At 45.1% G+C, this 22,073-nt stretch overlaps 1 protein-coding gene across 1 annotated transcript in view; it reads left to right on the forward strand.

The window, feature by feature from the left end:
* Window positions 1-2,303: 2,303 nt before the first annotated feature.
* Window positions 2,304-22,073, forward strand: part of LOC131291501 (helicase POLQ-like) — a 151,720-nt gene continuing 131,950 nt past the window's right edge. Inside the window, exons 1-3 of the mRNA XM_058320720.1 lie at window positions 2,304-2,655; window positions 2,740-5,351; window positions 5,992-6,249. Coding sequence (XP_058176703.1) covers window positions 2,304-2,655; window positions 2,740-5,351; window positions 5,992-6,249 — 3,222 coding nt within the window. The remainder of the gene's footprint in view (window positions 2,656-2,739; window positions 5,352-5,991; window positions 6,250-22,073) is intronic.

Raw genomic sequence — 22,073 nt, forward strand, 5'->3', positions numbered from 1 at the left:
GTAGCGTTTATCCAACTCGAGGCCATTTTCTGCACGAAACTTTTTATTTTTTCTGTAGTAAATTGGTTGAGTCTGCTTCTTTCGTCCGTAGGAAGGCGTCTGTAAAATGGCGTCGTTTTTTTCGGCAGGTACATTGAGTCGATTCTCTGTCCTGCTTCCCGAAATGTCAGTTGAACGAAAAGGAATTATTAATTTTTCAATAGCTCACAAACAAAATCAAGAAAACGTTGTTTCTTTCAGCGTAAATGTTCCAGTATTGTTGCGGTCATGTGGAAGAATCATCATTAAATTAAATATAACGGCCAGAGTGAGCAACTTATTTCAAAACAAGAATAATTTAAAATTTGTTCGTTGGTTTTCATTATTCTCGTTGAAGAACTGAACCCACAATTTGTAAACACGACGAAATGGAAGACAATTGTCAAAAAGTCAACTTCATACGGAATAATTATTTGTTTCTGCTGTAACAGATTTTTTTTAAATTTACATCTGCGCATATATAATAAAAATGAAGCTTTTGGTCTCTAAAATACCATTCCAAAAATATATAATAATACGAGATCGGGTTCTTACAACCAGACTTATTTCCGGTTTTGTGGTTTTTCCGATATCAGCAGTGATGACCAGTACCATGGTGCACCTACGATGAACCGCAATCTTAAAAATATGTTCTTTCAACATTTACCTTTCTCCTGCTTTCTTCGAAATACGTCCTATGATAACGAATTAATAATTTTTCAATTAATAAAAAACAATGTTCTGTTTCTAGCAAAAAAACAAGAAATGAAATTATTTTATTCGTTGCTCATCGAAGACCTACTTGAAGAACTGAACTCGCATTTTGTAAACATGGTTTCATTGAAACCACCTTCATACGTTGTTGAAATAATGGTTCGTTTCTGCTACAAAAGACGTTTTTTAATCTTCATCTGACCATATCGAAATGAAATAAGTTTTCTCGGTCTTCAATTTACCATTATAAAAATATATAATAATGCGAGATCGGTTGCAAACAACACAACTTATTCCCGTATTGGCTTATTTGACAATATACAGCTCACCGGAATCACCTTCGGTAAAGTTTACCCGCAGAAATGTGTTCTTTAATTATAAATCTTCATCCTATTTGCTTGTCGTCAGTGTTTGGACTTGAGATAATTATGTTTTAATTTTTCAAAAACTAAGTACTATTTCTAGCATTAAAACATGAAATTAAATTATATTTTTTATTGATCTACGACCACCTACTTGAAGAACTGAACCCGCATTTTGTAAACATGGTTTCATTTAAACCACCTTCATACGTTGTTGAAATAATGGTTCGTTTCTGCTACAAAAGTCTTTTTTTAATCTTCATCTGACCATATCGAAATGAAATAAGTTTTCTCGGTCTTCAATTTACCATTCCAAAAATATATAATAATGCGAGATCGGTTGCAAACAACACAACTTATTCCCGTATTGGCTTATTTGACAATATACAGCTCACCGGAATCACCTTCGGTAAAGTTTACCCGTAGAAATGTGTTCTTTAAATATACATCTTCATTCTATTTGTTTGTCGTCAGTGCTCGAACTCGAGATAATTATGTTTTAATTTTTCAAAAACAAAGTACTATTTCAAGCATTAAAACATGAAATAAAATTTTTTTTTTTTATTAATCTACGACCACCTACTGTAAGAACTGAACCCGCATTTTGTAAACATGCTGACACAGAAGACAATTGCCAAAGAGGACACTTCATACGGTAATTAATTTTGTATTTGTTTCTGCGCTTAAAAACATATTTTTAATCAGCATCTGACCAAATCGAAATTAAATTAACCTTCTTCATCTCTATTTGACCTATCCAAAAATATATCATCATACGGGACTGGTTGCGAAAAACTCGACATATTCCCGGTTTTGTTTATTTGACGATATAAGCGGCTTTGACCGAGAAGACCTTCAATGAAGTGTATCGGTAGAAATGTTTTCTTTCAGCTTTCATGTTCGTTCGCAAAATGATTAACGCAACAACCCGAAATAACTGTGCTTGCATATAATTTCCGTTCAATCCAAATTTATTATTATCCCCAAAAAGAAATCACACGCATTGTCAATGCGACACATCCGATTCATGATTGTCAAATAAACACAGAGCACACCCCTTCCTCTTCACTCGTTGGGGAACTGTAAGTTTGTCAATTTCCTAAGCAGGTGCAAATTGTTATGACGTCATTAAAATTCAGTGAAAAATAAATACAACATCGTTTTGATTAAAGCTTCACATTACTTTACATTAAAAACAGTACGCCAGCCATGTCAGGAAATCGAAGTTCCCGCGGTCGACAGAAGTTTCCCACAACGGCGAAAAAATGCTTGATTTCACCGAATCAACGTTCGGCAGCCAGGGGCGTAGCTCCAGCAGCGCCGGCAGCAAACCCGGTTGATTTCCGAGCACCGGTCACAGCTTGTACCAGCAAACCCAAAGATGACTTAAGTACGAAACTTTTGGAGCTAGATAACACGTTGCTGAACGCGGTCGATTTGGCCAGCATCGAGAAAAAAGTCAAGCGTTCGATGCCGCGTACCTCATGGGGCGGAAATATGACACGCGCCGCAGCCGATCAACCGATCACGCCGTTTCGAAAACGTTCCAAATCAGTTGGAGGTAGGTGAACGCTTTATACGAGTGACAATAACGTAGGATTTAAGATACTTTTTACTTTATTTCAAAACTGTTTTCCTGTAACAGCCCTTGAAAGAAGGCTTATGGCAAGTCCTCCGAAACTGCAAAAATCAGCTGTAAGTAGTCGAAAGATTTATGTGCTTAAAATGAACATGGACGGTAGCGAGGTGCGCGACGGAGGGAGGGACAGTGGCTGTAATGAAAATCTTACATCAAATCGGTCAAACGTTGCAAACGAGGAAACTCCTCCGGTTCGTCCTCTGTGGTCTGGGGTGGAAAATGACGATGCTGAAATGCTACCATGTGGACAGGTACCGATCGCCAGCCATGATCAACTTGACACGGACGAAATAATCAAGGCTAAACTGAAACGGATCGGGTCCACCAAACTTGTAACGCACGTCGGTGATATGCTGCGAGAGAGTAACGGGTTCGAGGTGTACACAAACCAGGACATCTGTTCGCAGTACATGCGGCAAGACGAGTCCCTCGCTGATGAGGGGGTGGAGCGAATCGTCGCGATCGGTGCATCACAAATAGGTCATCCGGAGCGTCCGTCACATTTCCAGCAGGTAGCCGCTGAAGCCGAACGTACCTTTGAGCTGCAGAAGGTGAGCGAAGCGTTGCGAATTTTTGAAATCTGTGACCGTACGCTGCACGACATGACCAACATTGAGCCGATGGCGAATGCGATAGGCGAGGGAAGCTCGCGAATGAGGACCAGCAACTCGACCATAGCGGCCATCAATCGTGATGAGCGAATTTCAGATCAGACTACAAAGCCAAAGTTCACCGTACCCCACGTATCGTCGCTTTTCCTCGAGAAGGGTCCGTTCTTTGGGCTACCGAACAACGTTCGGCGAATGCTGCGAGACTTTCGTGGTATTGGCGAGCTGTATGATTGGCAGCAGGAGTGTCTGGACTTGCCGGCGATCGACGAGAGACGTAATTTGATCTACGCACTGCCAACGAGCGGTGGAAAGACACTGGTGGCAGAGATTCTTATGCTACGGGAGATTATTTGCCGCCTGCGGAACGTCATGTTCGTCGTACCGTACGTTTCATCCGCTCAGGAGAAGCTGATCGCGCTCACTCCGTTCTCGATCGAGCTGCAGTTTTTATTGGAGGAGTACACCGGTGGTAGGGGACAATGTCCGCCGCACAAACGGCACAGAAAAAACACGATCTTTGTTTGTACGATCGAAAAATCGCTCATCCTCATGAACTCTCTCATCGAGGTAGGTCGCGCGGACGAGATCGGGCTGATCGTGATCGACGAACTGCATATGATTGGAGAGCAGCGACACGGGGGCACTCTGGAGATGTTGATCACCAAGGTGCAGTCGCTACAAGCCGGAATTCAGATCGTAGGAATGAGTGCTTCTATCGGAAACTTGGGGGAATTGGCCCGTTTCATGCTAGCCGACGTTTACTGTCGCGAAAATCGGCCGGTGGAGTTGAAGGAATACATCAAGTGGGGGGAAGATCTGTTCGAGGTTCGCAGCCAAGCCGAACGCATATTTGATGTGTTAGGAGAAAAGCGAAAGTTAGAGTTTAACTACGGTGAGGAACTGCGGCGGATCGACGTGGACCATGTGATTGGTCTGATCATGGAAGTAATCCCCAAGGGTTCGTGTTTGGTGTTTTGTCCTACCAGAAACAGGTGTGAAAGTTTGTGCGCCATGCTAGCGGCCAACTTGCCGGATTCATTTGCCCAGCACCGGGCAGAGGAAAAAGCGCAGATTATAAAGTCTCTCCAGGATGACGGGTCCGTTGCACCAATCCTTCCGCATTCGTTTCGTGTCGGGGTCGCGTACCATCACGGTAGGTTAACGCAGGACGAGCGACGTATGATCGAGGATGCATTCCGGGCCGGCATCCTTTCGGTGATCGTGTGCACTTCCACTCTGGCCGCCAGTGTGAATCTTTCGGCAAAACGTGTAATAATCTGCTCTCCCTACATTGGGAGCGATTTTTTTACGCTAAGTCGCTACAAACAAATGGTTGGCCACGCAGGGCGTGCGGGTAAACGCGACACCGGCGATTCCATACTTATTTCCGCCATGCGCGATATTCCGCAAATTTGCGAGATGTTCTGCTCACCACTGGACTTCGCCGAGTCGGCGCTCTTGGAAGACGAAGGAGCCTGCTTGAAATCGCTCGTACTCGGCTCGATCGGGCTCGGTCTTTGTAAGACACGGAATGCGCTTCAAGCGATGGTTGGAAGCACGCTGCTAGCGCAGCAAGCGATGCGACGCGAAATCGATCTCGAGGCCATCACCGATGAAACGATCGTGCAGCTGTATCAGGGCAATGCGATAAAGGCAACGCACGATAGCTGTCTGCGCAATCCCACGAACATGGTTGTACAAATCAGTGCCGCAGATGGACGATCGGAGGAAGCGGTAGGACAGGCGTTCGTTCGAGTACACAAGACACCTTCCCGTCCGGGTAAGGTTTTCAAAACGATCGATCGAACGAGCCCGCTGGAAGTGATCAACCTTGGCAAGGCGGCCATCCGAGCCGGGTTCGACATAGAGCGAGCGGTCCGGTTCTACAACGAGATGCAGGAACTAGGCAAACGACTGTGTGTGCTCGATGAGTTCGATCTGCTTTTCCTCATTCTGCTTGAGGACGGATTGGAAGTATATTTCAAAATTGAGGATTTGATCATTCTGGTAAGTACCCCTTTGTTAACGATAGCAAGTATTGTTTCTTAAACGTTAAGTGTTAAACACCGCAAGTTGAACCACAAACAACCGTGAAATATATTTGTATCCTATTTGTATTATTGTATGTATTTGTTATCTGAAACTTATCTTTTTCATAGCTCCATAGTGCGAACCACGCTAAAGCATTTGTTTGAAAAGCACTCAAATACCATTTGTTTTGTTCTTGTATCGTTTTTTCAAAATCGAGTAGTGATGGATGAAGTAATTTTTGATGAAATTTTAGAAATGCTTTTTCTAAGAGCGAATCATGGAAGACTGTCTTCTAGTTTGTTCTTGTCTTTTCTAGGTCTTCCTCAACATATTTTTTTTAAAAGTAACTATAAAAAAATCTTAAGCTTCAGTTCAGCAAGATGAAAGGATTAAAGTTACTATAATTTCATCATATCCGACTTTCACGTAGCTTTGCAAGAAAAATTGTAAACGTTGAAGTGTAGTGGTTGGATATCAAAAGAATAAACGAGTTTTCAAGTATAGAGGCAATCGTAAAAATGGATTAGTACGGTGATAAGGATGTGCCCTTGATATTAAGCATTAAAAAGAGGTTCAATTCAAAAAGATTATTAACTGACTGCAATACTTTTTTCAGACCAGTAAACTCTCGGATGCACTGCGGAAAATCGCCGCAAGGTACAACATCAGTCAAGTGGTTATAGAGAAAATTCTAAAGCGCCGCACTGTACCCGACGAGACAATGTTCCTAATGCAGCGTTTCTTCCGTGTGCTAATCGTACACGACCTTTGGAGCCAAACGGATCTCCAGGAAGTTGCCTCCAAGTACCGCGTGAGCGCGGGGGCGATTCAGACGCTAATGACCACCGCCGCTGGGACAGCGCCGCCGAGCGAGGCAAACGGCTCACCGTTGGAAAGGTCTCGGGGAGACCTATCTACCCTGAAAGTTTCATGAGGCTGAGTTGAAAGACCACGGAGATATTAGGTGATGGTGGTCGTATTCGGGGACCAAGTCGCAGGAAATGGCACTTGACCAAAATCCCCCTTGGAAGGTGAATACCGGCTTACCGGTAAGAGATAGCGACTTGGCGTAGAATATTCATAAGTTGGGCGTGTAGAGACGCAACTTTCATTATATGGGGCCAACCCGGTCAGGGTGCTCCAAGTCGGTCGTTTGGTCGGTTTATGGTTTGGGCCAACCACGTGGTGTACCAAGTTGAGGTACCTTTCATGAATTATAACTCGGTCAGTTTGCCACCGAGCGACAAGTTGCGGTGTGTTTTGGAATGGTCTTGAGTGGGACTATCAAGGAAAAATACAAGTAGAAAATCAGCTTGTCCATGGCCGAAGCTATTAGTGAAACATATAGCAAAATGGGTCCAAAAACGAATGAAATGGGACTTGGACCAAGAATAACGGCAAGTTGGAGAAGAGATAGCAAGTTGGCGTAGAACAATTATATTTAGTGCATGGTATGACCAAGAAAAAAGTATATGGGGCAAAGGTGCTGGCTGGCCTCCAAAGTGGAGATATGGGCGATACAAAGTTTGTACCCAAGTATGGCAAAAACTGGTAGAGGTACCTTTCATGAATTACTGCTCAGGCTGTATGGCACTTAGCGGGACGCTTGGCTCTGGTATGGAATAGTCTTGAGTGGGACTATCAAGGAAAAATACGAACAAAAAATCACCATGTCCACGGACGAAGGTATTAGCGAAACTTAGAGCGAAATTGCGACCAAGTCGCTGGAAATGGCCCTTGGACCAAGTATACCGTCAAGGCGGTACGAGATAGCGAGTTGACGTAGAACATTTATAAGTTTGCCTACAAGAGACAAAAGTTTAGTTATATGGGGCCAACCCGCTCAGGGTTGTCCAAGTCGGTCATATGGCTGATCGAAATTTTCGACCAAGTACTGAGAAAACAGGGTAAGGTACCGTGTACCTCGAATAACTTCGGCTGTAGATGTCCGAGCGAGGCGAACGGCATAGCGTTGGAAAGGTCTTGAGGTGCTCTAGGCACCCTGAAAGTATGAGAAAGCTATCTGGAAAACTTGTGGAGATATTAGAGAAACATAGGGCCCAAAAGATACCAAGTCGCAGGAAATGGGCCCTCCATGAACACCCTAAAATCCCAATTACGGCTAAGTTGCAGGCCAGCTAGCGAAGTGAAATGTTCTAGGCATAACTAGAACACGTTAAGGCGCAACTTTTTGAATAAGAACTTTTTTCGATATCTGGTCCCCAAAGGGGGGATATGGGCGATCCAAGGATTTTTCCAAGTTTCGGTACTTTTTACGGTATCGCTCATAGCTCCGGCTGTAAGCAAGCAAATGACAATCTAAGACATGATTTGGAAAGGTATTGAGTAGTACTAACTTACGTTAGAACACAGCGAAGCGCTATCGGTTCATGGCAAGGCCGATATAAACAGTCAAAGATGAAAAATGTTGATAAAATGAACAAAAATTACCTTGGTACGCGAATAGCGGCCAGGGATGAAGAGGTACGAAGTTGGTGTAGAACAATTATAATTAGGGCTTGGTACGCTCTAAAAGTTTGCCGAAGACCGCAAAGCGCTCAGACCCATAGAAAGTGGCCATTTGGGCCGAACAGTGCATGCAAAGAGGTGAAAATGCAAAAATTGCACTTTGGGGGGCGATTTGCGGGGGGAAGGAGGGGTCGGAGGGCAAAATGTCCCTTGACCAAAAAGTTTTATCTCGTCGAGATCTACAACATTGCCGAAGACCGCAAAGCGCTAGCTCGCAATCGAAAAATCGAGAATTTGAAAATTTTCTAAGTCTTGGGCTCCCTAAGGAAAAGTTTCAAAAATCACGTTTGTCCCCTATTTTGAAGGGGAAGGAGTCGGTTCCGGGGCATGGTGTCTTCGGCAAAAAGTCTTATCTTTTTGCGTACTTTCGACTAGTTCAATAAAAATTTTTGACCCAAAATTTGTTCGGCGGACCCCTAGGTCGAAAAACCCGAAAAAAGTCGAAAAAAGTCGAAAATGTCGAAAAATGAGAAAACCTCATATTCGGACTCTACACGAGCCCCAGATATTGAAAAGTGAAATCCGCGGTCGATTTGGAACAAAAAATTTACCTAGGCAAAGTTGTATGGAGGTAGGGACCCCTGAGAAAAAAGTTTGGTCCCGAGGCTCCTTGGACCACCAAGTCCCTAGGTCGGACCAAAATCGGAAAAAATCCGACCAAAGTCGAAAGTGTCGAAAATTTTAAAAAACCCCTTTTGGGGCCCTATGGCCTCCCTAGATAATGAAAAGTGAGGTCCGCGGCCGATCCGGAAGAAAAACTTGACCTAGGGAAACTTGTATGACGGTGGGGACCCAAAAAAATTTCGATGAGTGTAGTTTAGACAGGCCGGAAAATGTATCGGTGGTCCGTATCAAGGGACGTCTTTTAGTTCCATGGGGTGGTGGTCGTCGAACAAAGTCGCCTAGGTCGACCACCAGAAAGACCAGTCGTGTTGTAATGGATGTTTTGACCACTTTACTAGGGAAACCTAGTAGGTCGAAGCAAATTTGGGGTTCGAGATGAGTTGGTGAAAGTTGGTCCAACCTAGGTGTGCTTGGTGGAGGTTGACCATGAAAGTAGAGCATGATGGGAATGACCATAACTTTGGTTCTAGATGTCGGATCGGTACACTTTCGGCAGTTTTGGAAAGGTGAAGGCCTGCTCTAGCTATGTTTCCTACCAAGCAGAGCGCCTACTAGTGACCCGGAGGAGGTATTAAGGGTCAAAGGCAAAAAGGGGTACCCTAAAGTGCGTGTGACCAAGAAAATGGGAAAAACGGTATCGCCTATAGCTCAGGCTGTATGGCTCGGATCGGAAAGCTTGGATATGCGTTGGAAAGGTCTTGACGAGCGCTAGCTATGTGTCCTACCAAGCGAAGCGCTAGGTGTTGAGCAAGTCGGTCATATTAGAGGGCAAAGGTGAAAAATGGTGGTTTAGAGGCGAAAATTCACCTTATGATCGAAAATAGCGGGCGAACGATAAGAGCTACGAACACGGCGTAGAACAATCATAAGTACGTTACCACAAGACCTAACTTTGGCCAATATAAAGCGAGAAGATCGGAGGTACCCATCAGGGTGATATGGCTGGTTCAAAGTTGGACCAAAACGAGACTTGAGAAATGGATTGAAACACGGTATCGCGAATAACTCAGGCTGTATGGAACGGATCGACAAGCTTAGATCAGTGTTGGAAAGGTCGAACCGAGCGCTAACTATAATCCCAAACAACCGAAGCGCTAAGTGTTGAGCAAAACTGAGTTATTAAGCGACAAAGTGGAAAAATAATACCAAAATGGCCAAAAATCACACAAGACCAAGAATACCGAGCAAGCGGTAAGAGATAGCGGGTTGACGTAGAATACTTATAAGTTTGCCTCTACGAGACCTAAAAGTCGTCCATAGAAAGCGAGAAGATCGGACCACTCTGGAAGGGTGATACGAGTGGTCAAAAATTAGCAAAAATGAAACATGGCTAAAATGGATTTGACTTGTGCACCATGTAGCTCCGGCTGTATGGCATGGATTGTAGAGCTAGGATATGTTTTGGAAAGGTAACACCCAGCGCTAGATACGACTAGAAGAAAGCAAAGCGCTAACTAGCATGATTTGGAAGTTATTAAGCGTCAAAGTCGAAAAATGTTACCAAAATTGAAACTCGAGTACATTGGGCCAAAAAGTACAAGTTGTGAAATTTGGACTTACGAGTAAAATACCGAGCAGGCGGTAAGAGATAGAGACTTGGTGTAGAACAATTATAAGTTGGGCATGTTATAACCTATATTTGGCCCGAACATAGTGACGAGATCGGTGGTACCTAAAAGGGTGGTACAGGTGTTAGATGGTTTTCCCAGAGCATAAGCTCCACATGATATGGAAAACGGGAAACATCATAACTTCGGCTGTATGGCATGGAATGGAACGAACAAGGTATCGATGGAAAGAGAAAAGGTAGCGCTAACTATAATTCCTTCCAAGCAAAGCGCTAGCATGTGACCGTTTGGGTGTTATTGTGAGTCAAAGTCTGAAATTGTTACCACGAGAGGCGAAAATCCAACTAAGTCCATGAATACCGGGCTGGCGGTAAGAGATACGGCTTGGCCGTAGAACATTTATAAGTTGGCCAAGACAAGGCCTAAGTTTCGTCCATAGACGACAAGAAGATCGAAGATACCTGAAGGTGAGATATGGGCGTCCCAAAGTGGGCCTTTGAAAAAGTGACAAACTTCCCTTATAACAGCATACACCAAATATCTCTGGCTCTATGGCACCGAATAAGAAGTTGAGCTCAGCGACAGAAAGGTGATAGTCAGCGCTAAATATCATACGAACAGAGTGAAGCGCTAAAGGGAAAGGATCTTGGTGATATAAGGTGACAAAGTCGAGAAAAGTTGCCTCAAAATCATGAAAAATGTGAAAAAATGGCTAAGTCCCGGGTGCCTTAAGGGCAGGTTAATCGAATGTACCGAGCTGGCGGTACGAGATAGAGACTTGGTGTAGAACAATTATATGTTTGGCATGGCAAGACCTACATTCGGCCAATACAAAGTGAGAAGATCAAAGATACCCGCAAGGGTGATATTGGTGTCCAAAGGAAAAAAGCACTAAGTCTTGGGAAACTTATATGAAGAAAAAGGACCCTGATGGGTCATATGGGATGGATCGAAAAATCGGCTAAGTCCCAAAATGGGGATGTCAGAACTACACTCATGTGTTACCACATCAAGCAAGGCAAACTTATATGAAGCAAAGGACCCTGATGGGTCATATGGTATTGATCGAAAAATCGGCTAAGTCCCAAAATGGGGATGTCAGAACTACACTCAAATGTTACCACACCAAGCAAGGCAAACTTATATGAAGCAAAGGACCCTGATAGGTCATATGGTATTTTACGAAAAATCGGCTAAGTCCCAAAATGGGGATGTCAGAACTACACTCAAATGTTACCACACCAAGCAAGGCAAACTTATATGAAGCAAAGGACCCTGATGGGTCATATGGTATGGATCGAAAAATCGGCTAAGTCCCAAAATGGGGATGTCAGAACTACACTCAAATGTTACCACACCAAGCAAGGCAAACTTATATGAAGCAAAGGACCCTGATGGGTCATATGGTATTTTACGAAAAATCGGCTAAGTCCCAAAATGGGGATGTCAGAACTACACTCAAATGTTACCACACCAAGCAAGGCAAACTTATATGAAGCAAAGGACCCTGATGGGTCATATGGTATTTTACGAAAAATCGGCTAAGTCCCAAAATGATGATGTCAGAACTACACTCAAATGTTACCACACCAAGCAAGGCAAACTTATATGAAGCAAAGGACCCTGATGGGTCATATGGTATTTTACGAAAAATCGGCTAAGTCCCAAAATGGGGATGTCAGAACTACACTCAAATGTTACCACACCAAGCAAGGCAAACTTATATGAAGGAAAGGACCCTGATGGGTCATATGGTATTTTACGAAAAATCGGCTAAGTCCCAAAATGGGGATGTCAGAACTACACTCAAATGTTACCACACCAAGCAAGGCAAACTTATATGAAGGAAAGGACCCTGATGGGTCATATGGTATTTTACGAAAAATCGGCTAAGTCCCAAAATGGGGATGTCAGAACTACACTCAAATGTTACCACACCAAGCAAGGCAAACTTATATGAAGGAAAGGACCCTGATGGGTCATATGGTATTTTACGAAAAATCGGCGAAGTCCCAAAATGGGGATGTCAGAACTACACTCAAATGTTACCACAGCAAGCAAGGCAAACTTATATGAAGCAAAGGACCCTGATGGGTCATATGGTATTGATTGAAAAATCGGCTAAGTCCCAAAATGGGGATGTCAGAACTACACTCAAATGTTACCACACCAAGCAAGGCAAACTTATATGAAGCAAAGGACCCATATGGGTCATATGGTATTTTACGAAAAATCGGCTAAGTCCCAAAATGATGATGTCAGAACTACACTCAAATGTTACCATACCAAGCAAGGCAAACTTATATGAAGGAAAGGACCCATATGGGTCATATGGTATTTTACGAAAAATCGGCTAAGTCCCAAAATGAGGATGTCAGAACTACACTAAAAAGTTACCACACCAAGCAAGGCAAAGTACCTAGGTGAACCCTAGGAAGAAACACGGACCAAGTCAGATGGCCTAAGTCAATAGAACAAGTGACCTAGGCAAAGTTGTATGGCGCTGAGGACCCTGAAAAATCTGGTTAGTGTAGTTTAGACAGGGTAGGTTTTTGGGTCGGCCGAACCCCCTTATTTTGGGTTTTGGCCTCATCAAGAAGCTACACCTAGGCAAACTGCCTAGGGTGAAAGTGCGAAGACCAATCGAATAGTAAGACAAGTTTTGACCGATCGCCCTAGGCAAGCTTGTATGAAGAAAGGGACCCTAAGGGTCATATGGAAATACATGAAAAATCGGCTAAGTCCCAAAATTTTGATGTCAGAACTACACTAAAAAGTTACCACATCAAGCAAGGCAAACTACCTAGGTGAACCCTAGCAAGAAACACGGACCAAGTCAGATGGCCTAAGTCAAGAGTGCAAGTGACCTAGGCAAAGTTGTATGACGGTGAGGACCCTGAAAAATCTGGTTAGTGTAGTTTAGACAGGGGAGGTTTTTGGGTCGGCTGAACCTCCTTATTTTGGGTTTTGACCTCCTCAAGAAGCTACACCTAGGCAAACTGCCTAGGGTGAAAGTGCGAAGACCAATCGAATAGTAAGACAAGTTTTGACCGATCGCCCTAGGCAAGCTTGTATGAAGAAAGGGACCCTATGGGTCATATGGAAATACATGAAAAATCGGCTAAGTCCCAAAATTGGGATGTCTGAACTACACTAAAAAGTTACCACATCAAGCAAGGCAAAGTACCTAGGTGAACCCTAGCAAGAAACACGGACCAAGTCAGATGGCCTAAGTCAAGAGAACAAGTGACCTAGGCAAAGTTGTATGACGGTGAGGACCCTGAAAAATCTGGTTAGTGTAGTTTAGACAGGGGAGGTTTTTGGGTCGGCTGAACCTCCTTATTTTGGGTTTTGACCTCCTCAAGAAGCTACACCTAGGCAAACTGCCTAGGGTGAAAGTGCGAAGACCAATCGAATAGTAAGACAAGTTTTGACCGATCGCCCTAGGCAAGCTTGTATGAAGAAAGGGACCCTATGGGTCATATGGAAATATACGAAAAATCGGCTAAGTCCCGAAATTGGGATGTCTGAACTACACTAAAAAGTTACCACATCAAGCAAGGCAAAGTACCTAGGTGAACCCTAGGAAGAAACACGGACCAAGTCAGATGGCCTAAGTCAAGAGTACAAGTGACCTAGGCAAAGTTGTATGGCGCTAAGGACCATGAAAAATCGGGTTAGTGTAGTTAAGACAGGGGAGGTTTCAGGGTCGGCTGGACCTCCTTATTTCGGGTTTTGGCCTCCTCAAGAAGACAGACCTAGGCAAACTGCCTAGGGTGAAAGTGCGAAGACCAATCGAATAGTAAGACAAGTTTTGACCGATCGCCCTAGGCAAGCTTGTATGAAGAAAGGGACCCTATGGGACATATGGAAATACATGAAAAATCGGCTAAGTCCCAAAATTAGGATGTCTGAACTACACTAAAAAGTTACCACATCAAGCAAGGCAAAGTACCTAGGTGAACCCTAGGAAGAAACACGGACCAAGTCGGATGGCCTAAGTCAAGAGTACAAGTGACCTAGGCAAAGTTGTATGGCGCTGAGGACCCTGAAAAATCGGGTTAGTGTAGTTCAGACAGGGGAGGTTTCAGGGTCGGCCGAACCTCCTTATTTCGGGTTTTGGCCTCCTCAAGAAGACAGACCTAGGCGAACTGCCTAGGGTGAAAGTGCGAAGACCAATCGAATAGTAAGACAAGTTTTGACCGATCGCCCTAGGCAAGCTTGTTTGAAGAAAGGGACCCTATGGGTCATATGGAAATATACGAAAAATCGGCTAAGTCCCAAAATTGGGATGTCAGAACTACACTATAAAGTTACCACATTAGCAAGGCAGACTTGTATGAAGATCGGGACCCTGGTGAAAGTAGCAAATATCCCAAACCGAACATGAATATTATACACACAAGAGTACGAACATAAAGGAACACGGACCAAGCGTACCGAGAGAATCGGTACTATAGAACCCTCGTGGTTCTACACAAAGACTTTATGTTAGGGGTTCAAGCCCCATAGTACTCAAACGGTGACAGTAGCAAATATCCCAAAACGAACGTGAATCTTATTCACAAGAGTACGAACATAAAGGAACACGGACCAAGCGTACCGAGAAAATCGGTACTATAGAGCCCTCGTGGTTCTACACAAAGACTTTATGTTCGGGGTTCACACCCCAAATCGAACGTGGAATTTACTTTCTGATGGTCATGCGGTCGTCCAAAGGGGTCTAGTATCCTGGGATGACAAGCATCACGGGCACAGCTCGTATCAAAACAGTCGAAGAGGCCCGCGAAAGCTTGCTTTCCATGGCTATGCGATGCACAAATTGAGTTTACTCACCGTAGTATAAAACGAACGAACCGAACCTATCCGAGTAGGGATAATGGGCGCAGTAACATACTTCTGTGACCCAGCGAGAGTTGAACGAGGTGACATGAACTGTCAGTGGCTTATATCAGATGGGATACATACATGAGATTGCTTTCAAATCTACACTCGAAAACCTAACCAAGTAAAAGCGAACGTGGGGAGGATTCGAAACTGGTAACGAAATCTTAAGCTGGAAAGAGTCATCACTATGGATACATATTATGCGAAACCAATCAAGTGCTCATTACTGATCCAAAACCGAAGAGCACTAGTGAACACCTTAATCTCACCCTAGTTCACATCCAAGTGATCGACCACGTGTGTGAAGCAAAGACCAATCGAATTCCTGAATGAACCGAACACTATGAACAAATGGCCAAAAACGTTATAACTATCCAAACATACTACTATCTAGCGAAAGTCATCACGATGGAACCATACCATGATCTTTAACCTATAGCGCTCACCATATTCCTACCCAGAGTGCAAGTGAACAGATTGCTCACCCCTACCCAGTTCACAACCACGTGATCGACTAACATACCGAGGTTACCACAAGTCAAAGTTATACGTTTACAAGCGCAAGACCAATCGAAAACCCCGAAAGCAATCTCGACCCAAAATGTATTATCCGTGAGTGTAGTCGAGTCTCGTACTCGTCATCTGTAATCGTCGGATAGAATATCCAGTACACGGTTGTCTTTCCAAATGAAATCTACATACAGAACTCGCTCTTGGCAAATGGGTGGCATTGGCGCAATCAGGAGCGAGTTCCCGTCCGGGTGCCAAGTGATTGGCAAATGTCTGGGGGAAAGCAACCATATGTTGATTTGTCTGTTAGTGTACTGGGTGTTTGAGGTATGTAGTATCCACGCTTGGTTGGGTGTGTCAGAGGACCGTGAATGCGTTCGCAACCCCAATTGGGGTACATCGGGAATGATTTTGTGGAACCGATGTGCCCGGCACACACTAAGTTTTGTTGCAAGTTAATAGTGTGCCATGTCCGGGGGGGTTGTGATTAAACTCTGGTGAATTGCGTACTGTGGTGATTGGGGTATGAAAGCCCCGCAGTTGCAATGATCGGACGCGCCTAGCGTGTCCTTTAGTTGATGGTAGGGAAATGAAGGCCCTTGTCAGCTCACCTAAGTATTCATGGAAGTTTGGCATAAGGTCGCTGTGGTAGGGGTATGAAGGCCCCGTCAGCGCATGCACAATCGGGCGCACGAGCGCTTAGCGGAGTCGAATGCCGCTCAAGTGCCTGTCCGGTGCATCGGGTGTGTGTGTGATACGAGGGCAATGAGGTTCGCACGGGGGCTCGCCTCCCGTGTGCTACCGGACTTGACAACATATAGAACGTGGTGTTTGCTCCTCCGGGTGCAATGGGACAATGAACATTCGAACGCAAAGTCGGAATTCTGGTTGATCCTACCAGTAATATACGCTCGTCTCAAAGGTTAAGCCATGCATGTCTAAGTACAAACAGATTTAATGTGAAACCGCATAAGGCTCAGTATAACAGCTATAATTTACGAGATCATCAACCTAGTTACTTGGATAACTGTGGAAAATCTAGAGCTAATACATGCAACATGCCAGGACCCTCGCGGGAACTGGTGCACTTATTAGTCAAACCAATCGCGGGTTCTCCGTGTCATTGAGTTGAAGTCTGGATAATGATGCTGATCGTATGGTCTCGCACCGACGACAGATCTCGCAAATATCTGCCCTATCAACTATGGATGGTAGTATAGAGGACTACCATGGTTGCAACGGGTAACGGGGAATCAGGGTTCGATTCCGGAGAGGGAGCCTGAGAAATGGCTACCACATCCAAGGAAGGCAGCAGGCGCGTAAATTACCCAATCCCGGGACGGGGAGGTAGTGACGAGAAATAACAATATGAAACTCTTTAATGATGTTTCATAATTGGAATGAGTAGAGCATAAATCCTTCTACGAGGATCAAGTGGAGGGCAAGTCTGGTGCCAGCAGCCGCGGTAATTCCAGCTCCACTAGCGTATATTAAAATTGTTGCGGTTAAAACGTTCGAAGTTGATACTTGTCCAACACAGTCCGGCTCCGCCGACCCGGTCAACCCGTGGTCGGTGGGCCAAGTCGGAATCTGGTTGCGACTCAATGGTGTGGTAGGGCACCAAGTCTGTGTCATGGTGTGCCCTTCAACGGGTGCAAGTGTAACATAGAGCTCGACCGCTCACGTTTACCTTGAACAAATTAGAGTGCTTAAAGCAGGGTGCCCAAACGCCCTAGAATAATCTTGCATGGAATAATGGAATACGACTTTGGTCTAATCTTTCATTGGTTTGTACTCAGACCGGAGGTAATGATTAACAGAAGTAGTTGGGGACACTAGTATTACGGCGCGAGAGGTGAAATTCGTAGACCGTCGTAAGACTAACTAAAGCGAAGGCATTTGTCAAGGATGCTTTCTTTAATCAAGAACGAAAGTTAGAGGATCGAAGGCGATTAGATACCGCCCTAGTTCTAACCGTAAACGATGCCAACTAGCAATTGGGAGACGCTACAACCAGGTGCTCTCAGTAGCTTCCGGGAAACCAAAGTCAGGTTCCGGGGGAAGTATGGTTGCAAAGTTGAAACTTAAAGGAATTGACGGAAGGGCACCACAATGAAATGGAGCTTGCGGTTCAATTTGACTCAACACGGGAAAACTTACCAGGTCCGAACTTATGGAGGTGAGACAGATTAATAGCTCTTTCTCAAATTTAAGGGTAGTGGTGCATGGCCGTTCTTAGTTCGTGGATTGATTTGTCTGGTTAATTCCGATAACGAACGTGACTCACATATGCTAACTAGAACGCAGTCAGCGTTAATGCGTCGATGCCGATTGGAACGGGTTAGGACCTTTCGGTGGAGTATGACCTGACACCTTCGCTGTTCGTGTGCGCAAGTGCACTTACGGTACGCTGCTTAGCAGGACAATTTGTGTTTAGCAAAATGAGATCGAGCGATAACAGGTCCGTGATGCCCTTAGATGTTCTGGGCTACACGCGTGCTACAATGTGGGTAGCAGCGTGTCTCCTATTCCGAGAGGAACGGGAAATCACTCAAATACTCACTTAGTAGGGATTATGGATTGCAATGGTCCATATGAACTCGGAACTTCTAGTAAGTGCTGGTCATCAGCCAGCGTTGAATACGTCCCTGCCCTTTGTACACACCGCCCGTCGCTACTACCGATGGATTATTTAGTGAGGTCTTTGGAGATGATCGTTCGCTGGATCCTCGTGAACCGCGTCTGCTTTATCGAAGTTGACCGAACTTGATGATTTAGAGGAAGTAAAAGTCGTAACAAGGTTTCCGTAGGTGAACCTGCGGAAGGATCATTAGTGGCCAAGTGATCCTTCCAGAAGTCCGAACCTGCGGGTTGAGACTTCGGCACAAGTTGCCATATGATAATTGACGAAACACTATAGAAGTCCGAACCTGCGGGTTGAGACTTCGGCACAAGTTGCCATATGATAATTGACGAAACACTATAGAAGTCCGAACCTGCGGGTTGAGACTTAGGCACAAGTTGCCTTATACATGACTTCGAACAAATACACAAGTCCGAACCTGCGGGTTGAGACTTAGGCACAAGTTGCCTTATATATAACTTCGAACAAATACACAAGTCCGAACCTGCGGGTTGAGACTTAGGCACAAGTTGCCTTATACATGACTTCGAACAAATACACAAGTCCGAACCTGCGGGTTGAGACTTAGGCACAAGTTGCCATATGAAAGTTGACGAAACACTAACAAGTCCGAACCTGCGGGTTGAGACTTAGGCACACGTTGCCTTATACATGACTTCGAACAAATACACAAGTCCGAACTTGCGGGTTGAGACTTAGGCACAAGTTGCCTTATACATACATTGGCCAAATAAACAGAAGTCCGAACCTGCGGGTTGAGACTTAGGCACAAGTTGCCATATTATATTCGATCAAACACTAAGTAGTCCGAACCTGCGGGTTGAGACTCAAGACCGTAACAAGATGTCACTATACAAGTCCGAACCTAAGGGTTGAGACTTAATGCGATCTAGATACCAAGTTGACATCCAATACCTGTTGAGCAAAACCAAAGATTCCCTGTTCTCGAATGATTACACTATATAACAGGGAATCTTGAAGAAATCAAGCAAGCGTGAAACAAAGTCATCACTTGGGCATGCTCGATAGCCAACCACATGACCTTAACCTAAGAGAGCATGCAAACCACATGATACCTATAAACGATTAACCCGCCCTAGTTCAATCGTTCACCAAGTGATGACTTCAGTATGGCTAAGAGAAAAACTTTTAAATGGGAAAAACTCTAAGTCCGAACCTCCGGGTTGAGACTTCCGCGTCGGAGGTGGGCGCACCTCCTATCCGAAAGATGATGAATCAGGGGTGTTCGGTCAGCAATGGTCGGATTCCCCGTCGTAGTCCAACTATGACAATCAAAGTCAAGACCTCCGGGTTGAGACTTTCCGCGAGTACAAGCATAAAGGAACACGGACCAAGCCGTACCGAGAGAATCGGTACTAGAGCCCTCGTGGTTCTACATTGAGAGAGCCCTCGTGGTTCTCATTAGGGGCTTTATGCAAGTCGTACTCAATACTGTGGTGTGAAGTATAAAGTATAGTCTTCGCCTGGTCCACGCTGCTTCGGCGGTCCTGGGTAAGATAGTTAATTCTAGCTTGCCCTATAGTGGAATGAGGACACTTAATGCTTCGTCTTTTAGCGGCGGCTAGACTCCTCCTCACGGGGAACGAGTTGACGCGCACAGCGGCGGCTTACGCACTATGGCAATCATGGATGCCTGAAGATTCCGTGAAGTTCTCCCCTGGTCCACGCTGCCTCGGCAGTCCTGGGTAAAATGGAATATTTCCAGCTTGCCCTATAGTGGAAGAGGACTATCCAACAATACAAAGTCAAGACCTCCGGGTTGAGACTTTCCGCGTCGGTGGTGTCGCGCACCGCCTATCCGAAAGATGGTGTAACAGGGGTGTTCGATCAGCAATGGTCGGATGCCCCGTCATAGTCCAACTATGACAACCAAAGTCAAGACCTCCGGGTTGAGACTTTCCGCGTCCGGAGGTACGCGTACCGCCTACCCGAAAGATGGTGTGCTTCTGGGGTATTCGATGAGTCGGATACCCCGTCGTAGTCCAACTATGACAATCAAAGTCAAGACCTCCGGGTTGAGACTTCCGCGTCCGGAGGTACGCGTACCGCCTACCCGAAAGATGGTGTGCTTCTGGGGTATTCGATGAGTCGGATACCCCGTCGTAGTCCAACTATGACAATCAAAGTCAAGACCTCCGGGTTGAGACTTCCGCGTCCGGAGGTACGCGTACCGCCTACCCGAAAGATGGTGAATCAGGGGTGTTCGATCAGCAATGGTCGGATGCCCCGTCGTAGTCCAACTATGACAATCAAAGTCAAGACCTCCGGGTTGAGACTTTCCGCGAGTACAAGCATAAAGGAACACGGACCAAGCCGTACCGAGAGAATCGGTACTAGAGCCCTCGTGGTTCTACATTGAGAGAGCCCTCGTGGTTCTCAATAGGGGCTTTATGCAAGTCGTACTCAATACTGTGGTGTGAAGTATAAAGTATAGAGTCCTCCACTGGTCCACGCTGCTCCGGCGGTCCTGGGTAAGATAGTTCATTCTAGCTTGCCCTATGTGGAAGAGGACTCAATACCCTACCTGTTGAGCTTGAAACAAAGTCATCACTTGGGCATGCTCATATTGCCATACAATATTCCATTATCTACTAATGAGCATGCAGCTATATGATTATAACCTGTAAACGATTACCCCGCCGTAGTTCAGCGCTTCAACCAAGTGATGACTTCAGTATGGCTAGTGTGTGAAGTATAAAGTATAGTCCTCCCCTGGTCCACACTGCTTCGGCGGTCCTGGGTAAGATAGTTAGTTCTAGCTTGCCCTATGTGGAAGAGGACACCATACTTAATACTGTGGTGTAATGAACAAAGTATAGTCCTCCACTGGTCCACGCTGCTTTGCAGTCCTGGGTAAGATAGTTAATTCTAGCTTGCCCTATGTGGAAGAGGGCATACAAGACAAAGTATAGTTCTCCCCTGGTCCACGCTGCTCCGGCGGTCCTGGGTAAGATAGTTAATTCTAGCTTGCCCTATGTGGAAGAGGACATAATACTCTACCTGTTGAGCTTTAAACAAAGTCATCACTTGGGCATGCTCTATAGCCAACCACATGACATTAACCTAAGAGAGCATGCAGCGTATTATCCCAATGCAAAGTAAACGATAGACTCGCCCTAGTTCAGTGCTTCAACCAAGTGATGACTTCAATATGGCTAGTGTGTGAAGTATAAAGTATAGTCCTCCCCTGGTCCACACTGCTTCGGCGGTCCTGGGTAAGATAGTTAATTCTAGCTTGCCCTATGTGGAAGAGGACACCATACTTAATACTGTGGTGTTATGAACAAAGTATAGTCCTCCACTGGTCCACGCTGCTTCGGCGGTCCTGGGTAAGATAGTTAGTTCTAGCTTGCCCTATGTGGAAGAGGGCATACAAGACAAAGTATAGTTCTCCCCTGGTCCACGCTGCTTCGGCGGTCCTGGGTAAGATAGTTAATTCTAGCTTGCCCTATGTGGAAGAGAGCATACATGAACCAAGAACGAAGGTTATGATCGAGGAATGATTCGACAACTAACCGATGGTATGAAATGTGAAGAATTCAAGCAAGCACACAATCAAGTCATCACTTGGGCATGCTCGATAGCCAACCTCATGACATTAACCTAGTAGAGCATGCGAAAACCAATATATATGTAAACGATGCCTCCCTAGTTCAGCGCTTCAACCAAGTGATGACTTCAGAATGGCTAAATCAAATCGGTTCAAACCATACCATCGGTATCCTATTGAAACACACAAGTCGATATCAAACCTCATGATTGTGTAGTCCTCCACTGGTCCACGCCGCTTCGGCCGTCCTGGGTAAAATGGAACATTCCAGCTTGCCCTATGTGGAAGAGGGCACATTACTCAATACTGTGGTGTGAAGTATAAAGTTCAGTTCTCCCCTGGTCCACGCTGCTTCGGCGGTCCTG

The sequence above is a fragment of the Anopheles ziemanni genome, assembly GCF_943734765.1.
Source record: "Anopheles ziemanni chromosome X unlocalized genomic scaffold, idAnoZiCoDA_A2_x.2 X_unloc_10, whole genome shotgun sequence".
Classification (NCBI taxonomy): Eukaryota; Metazoa; Arthropoda; class Insecta; order Diptera; family Culicidae; genus Anopheles; species Anopheles ziemanni.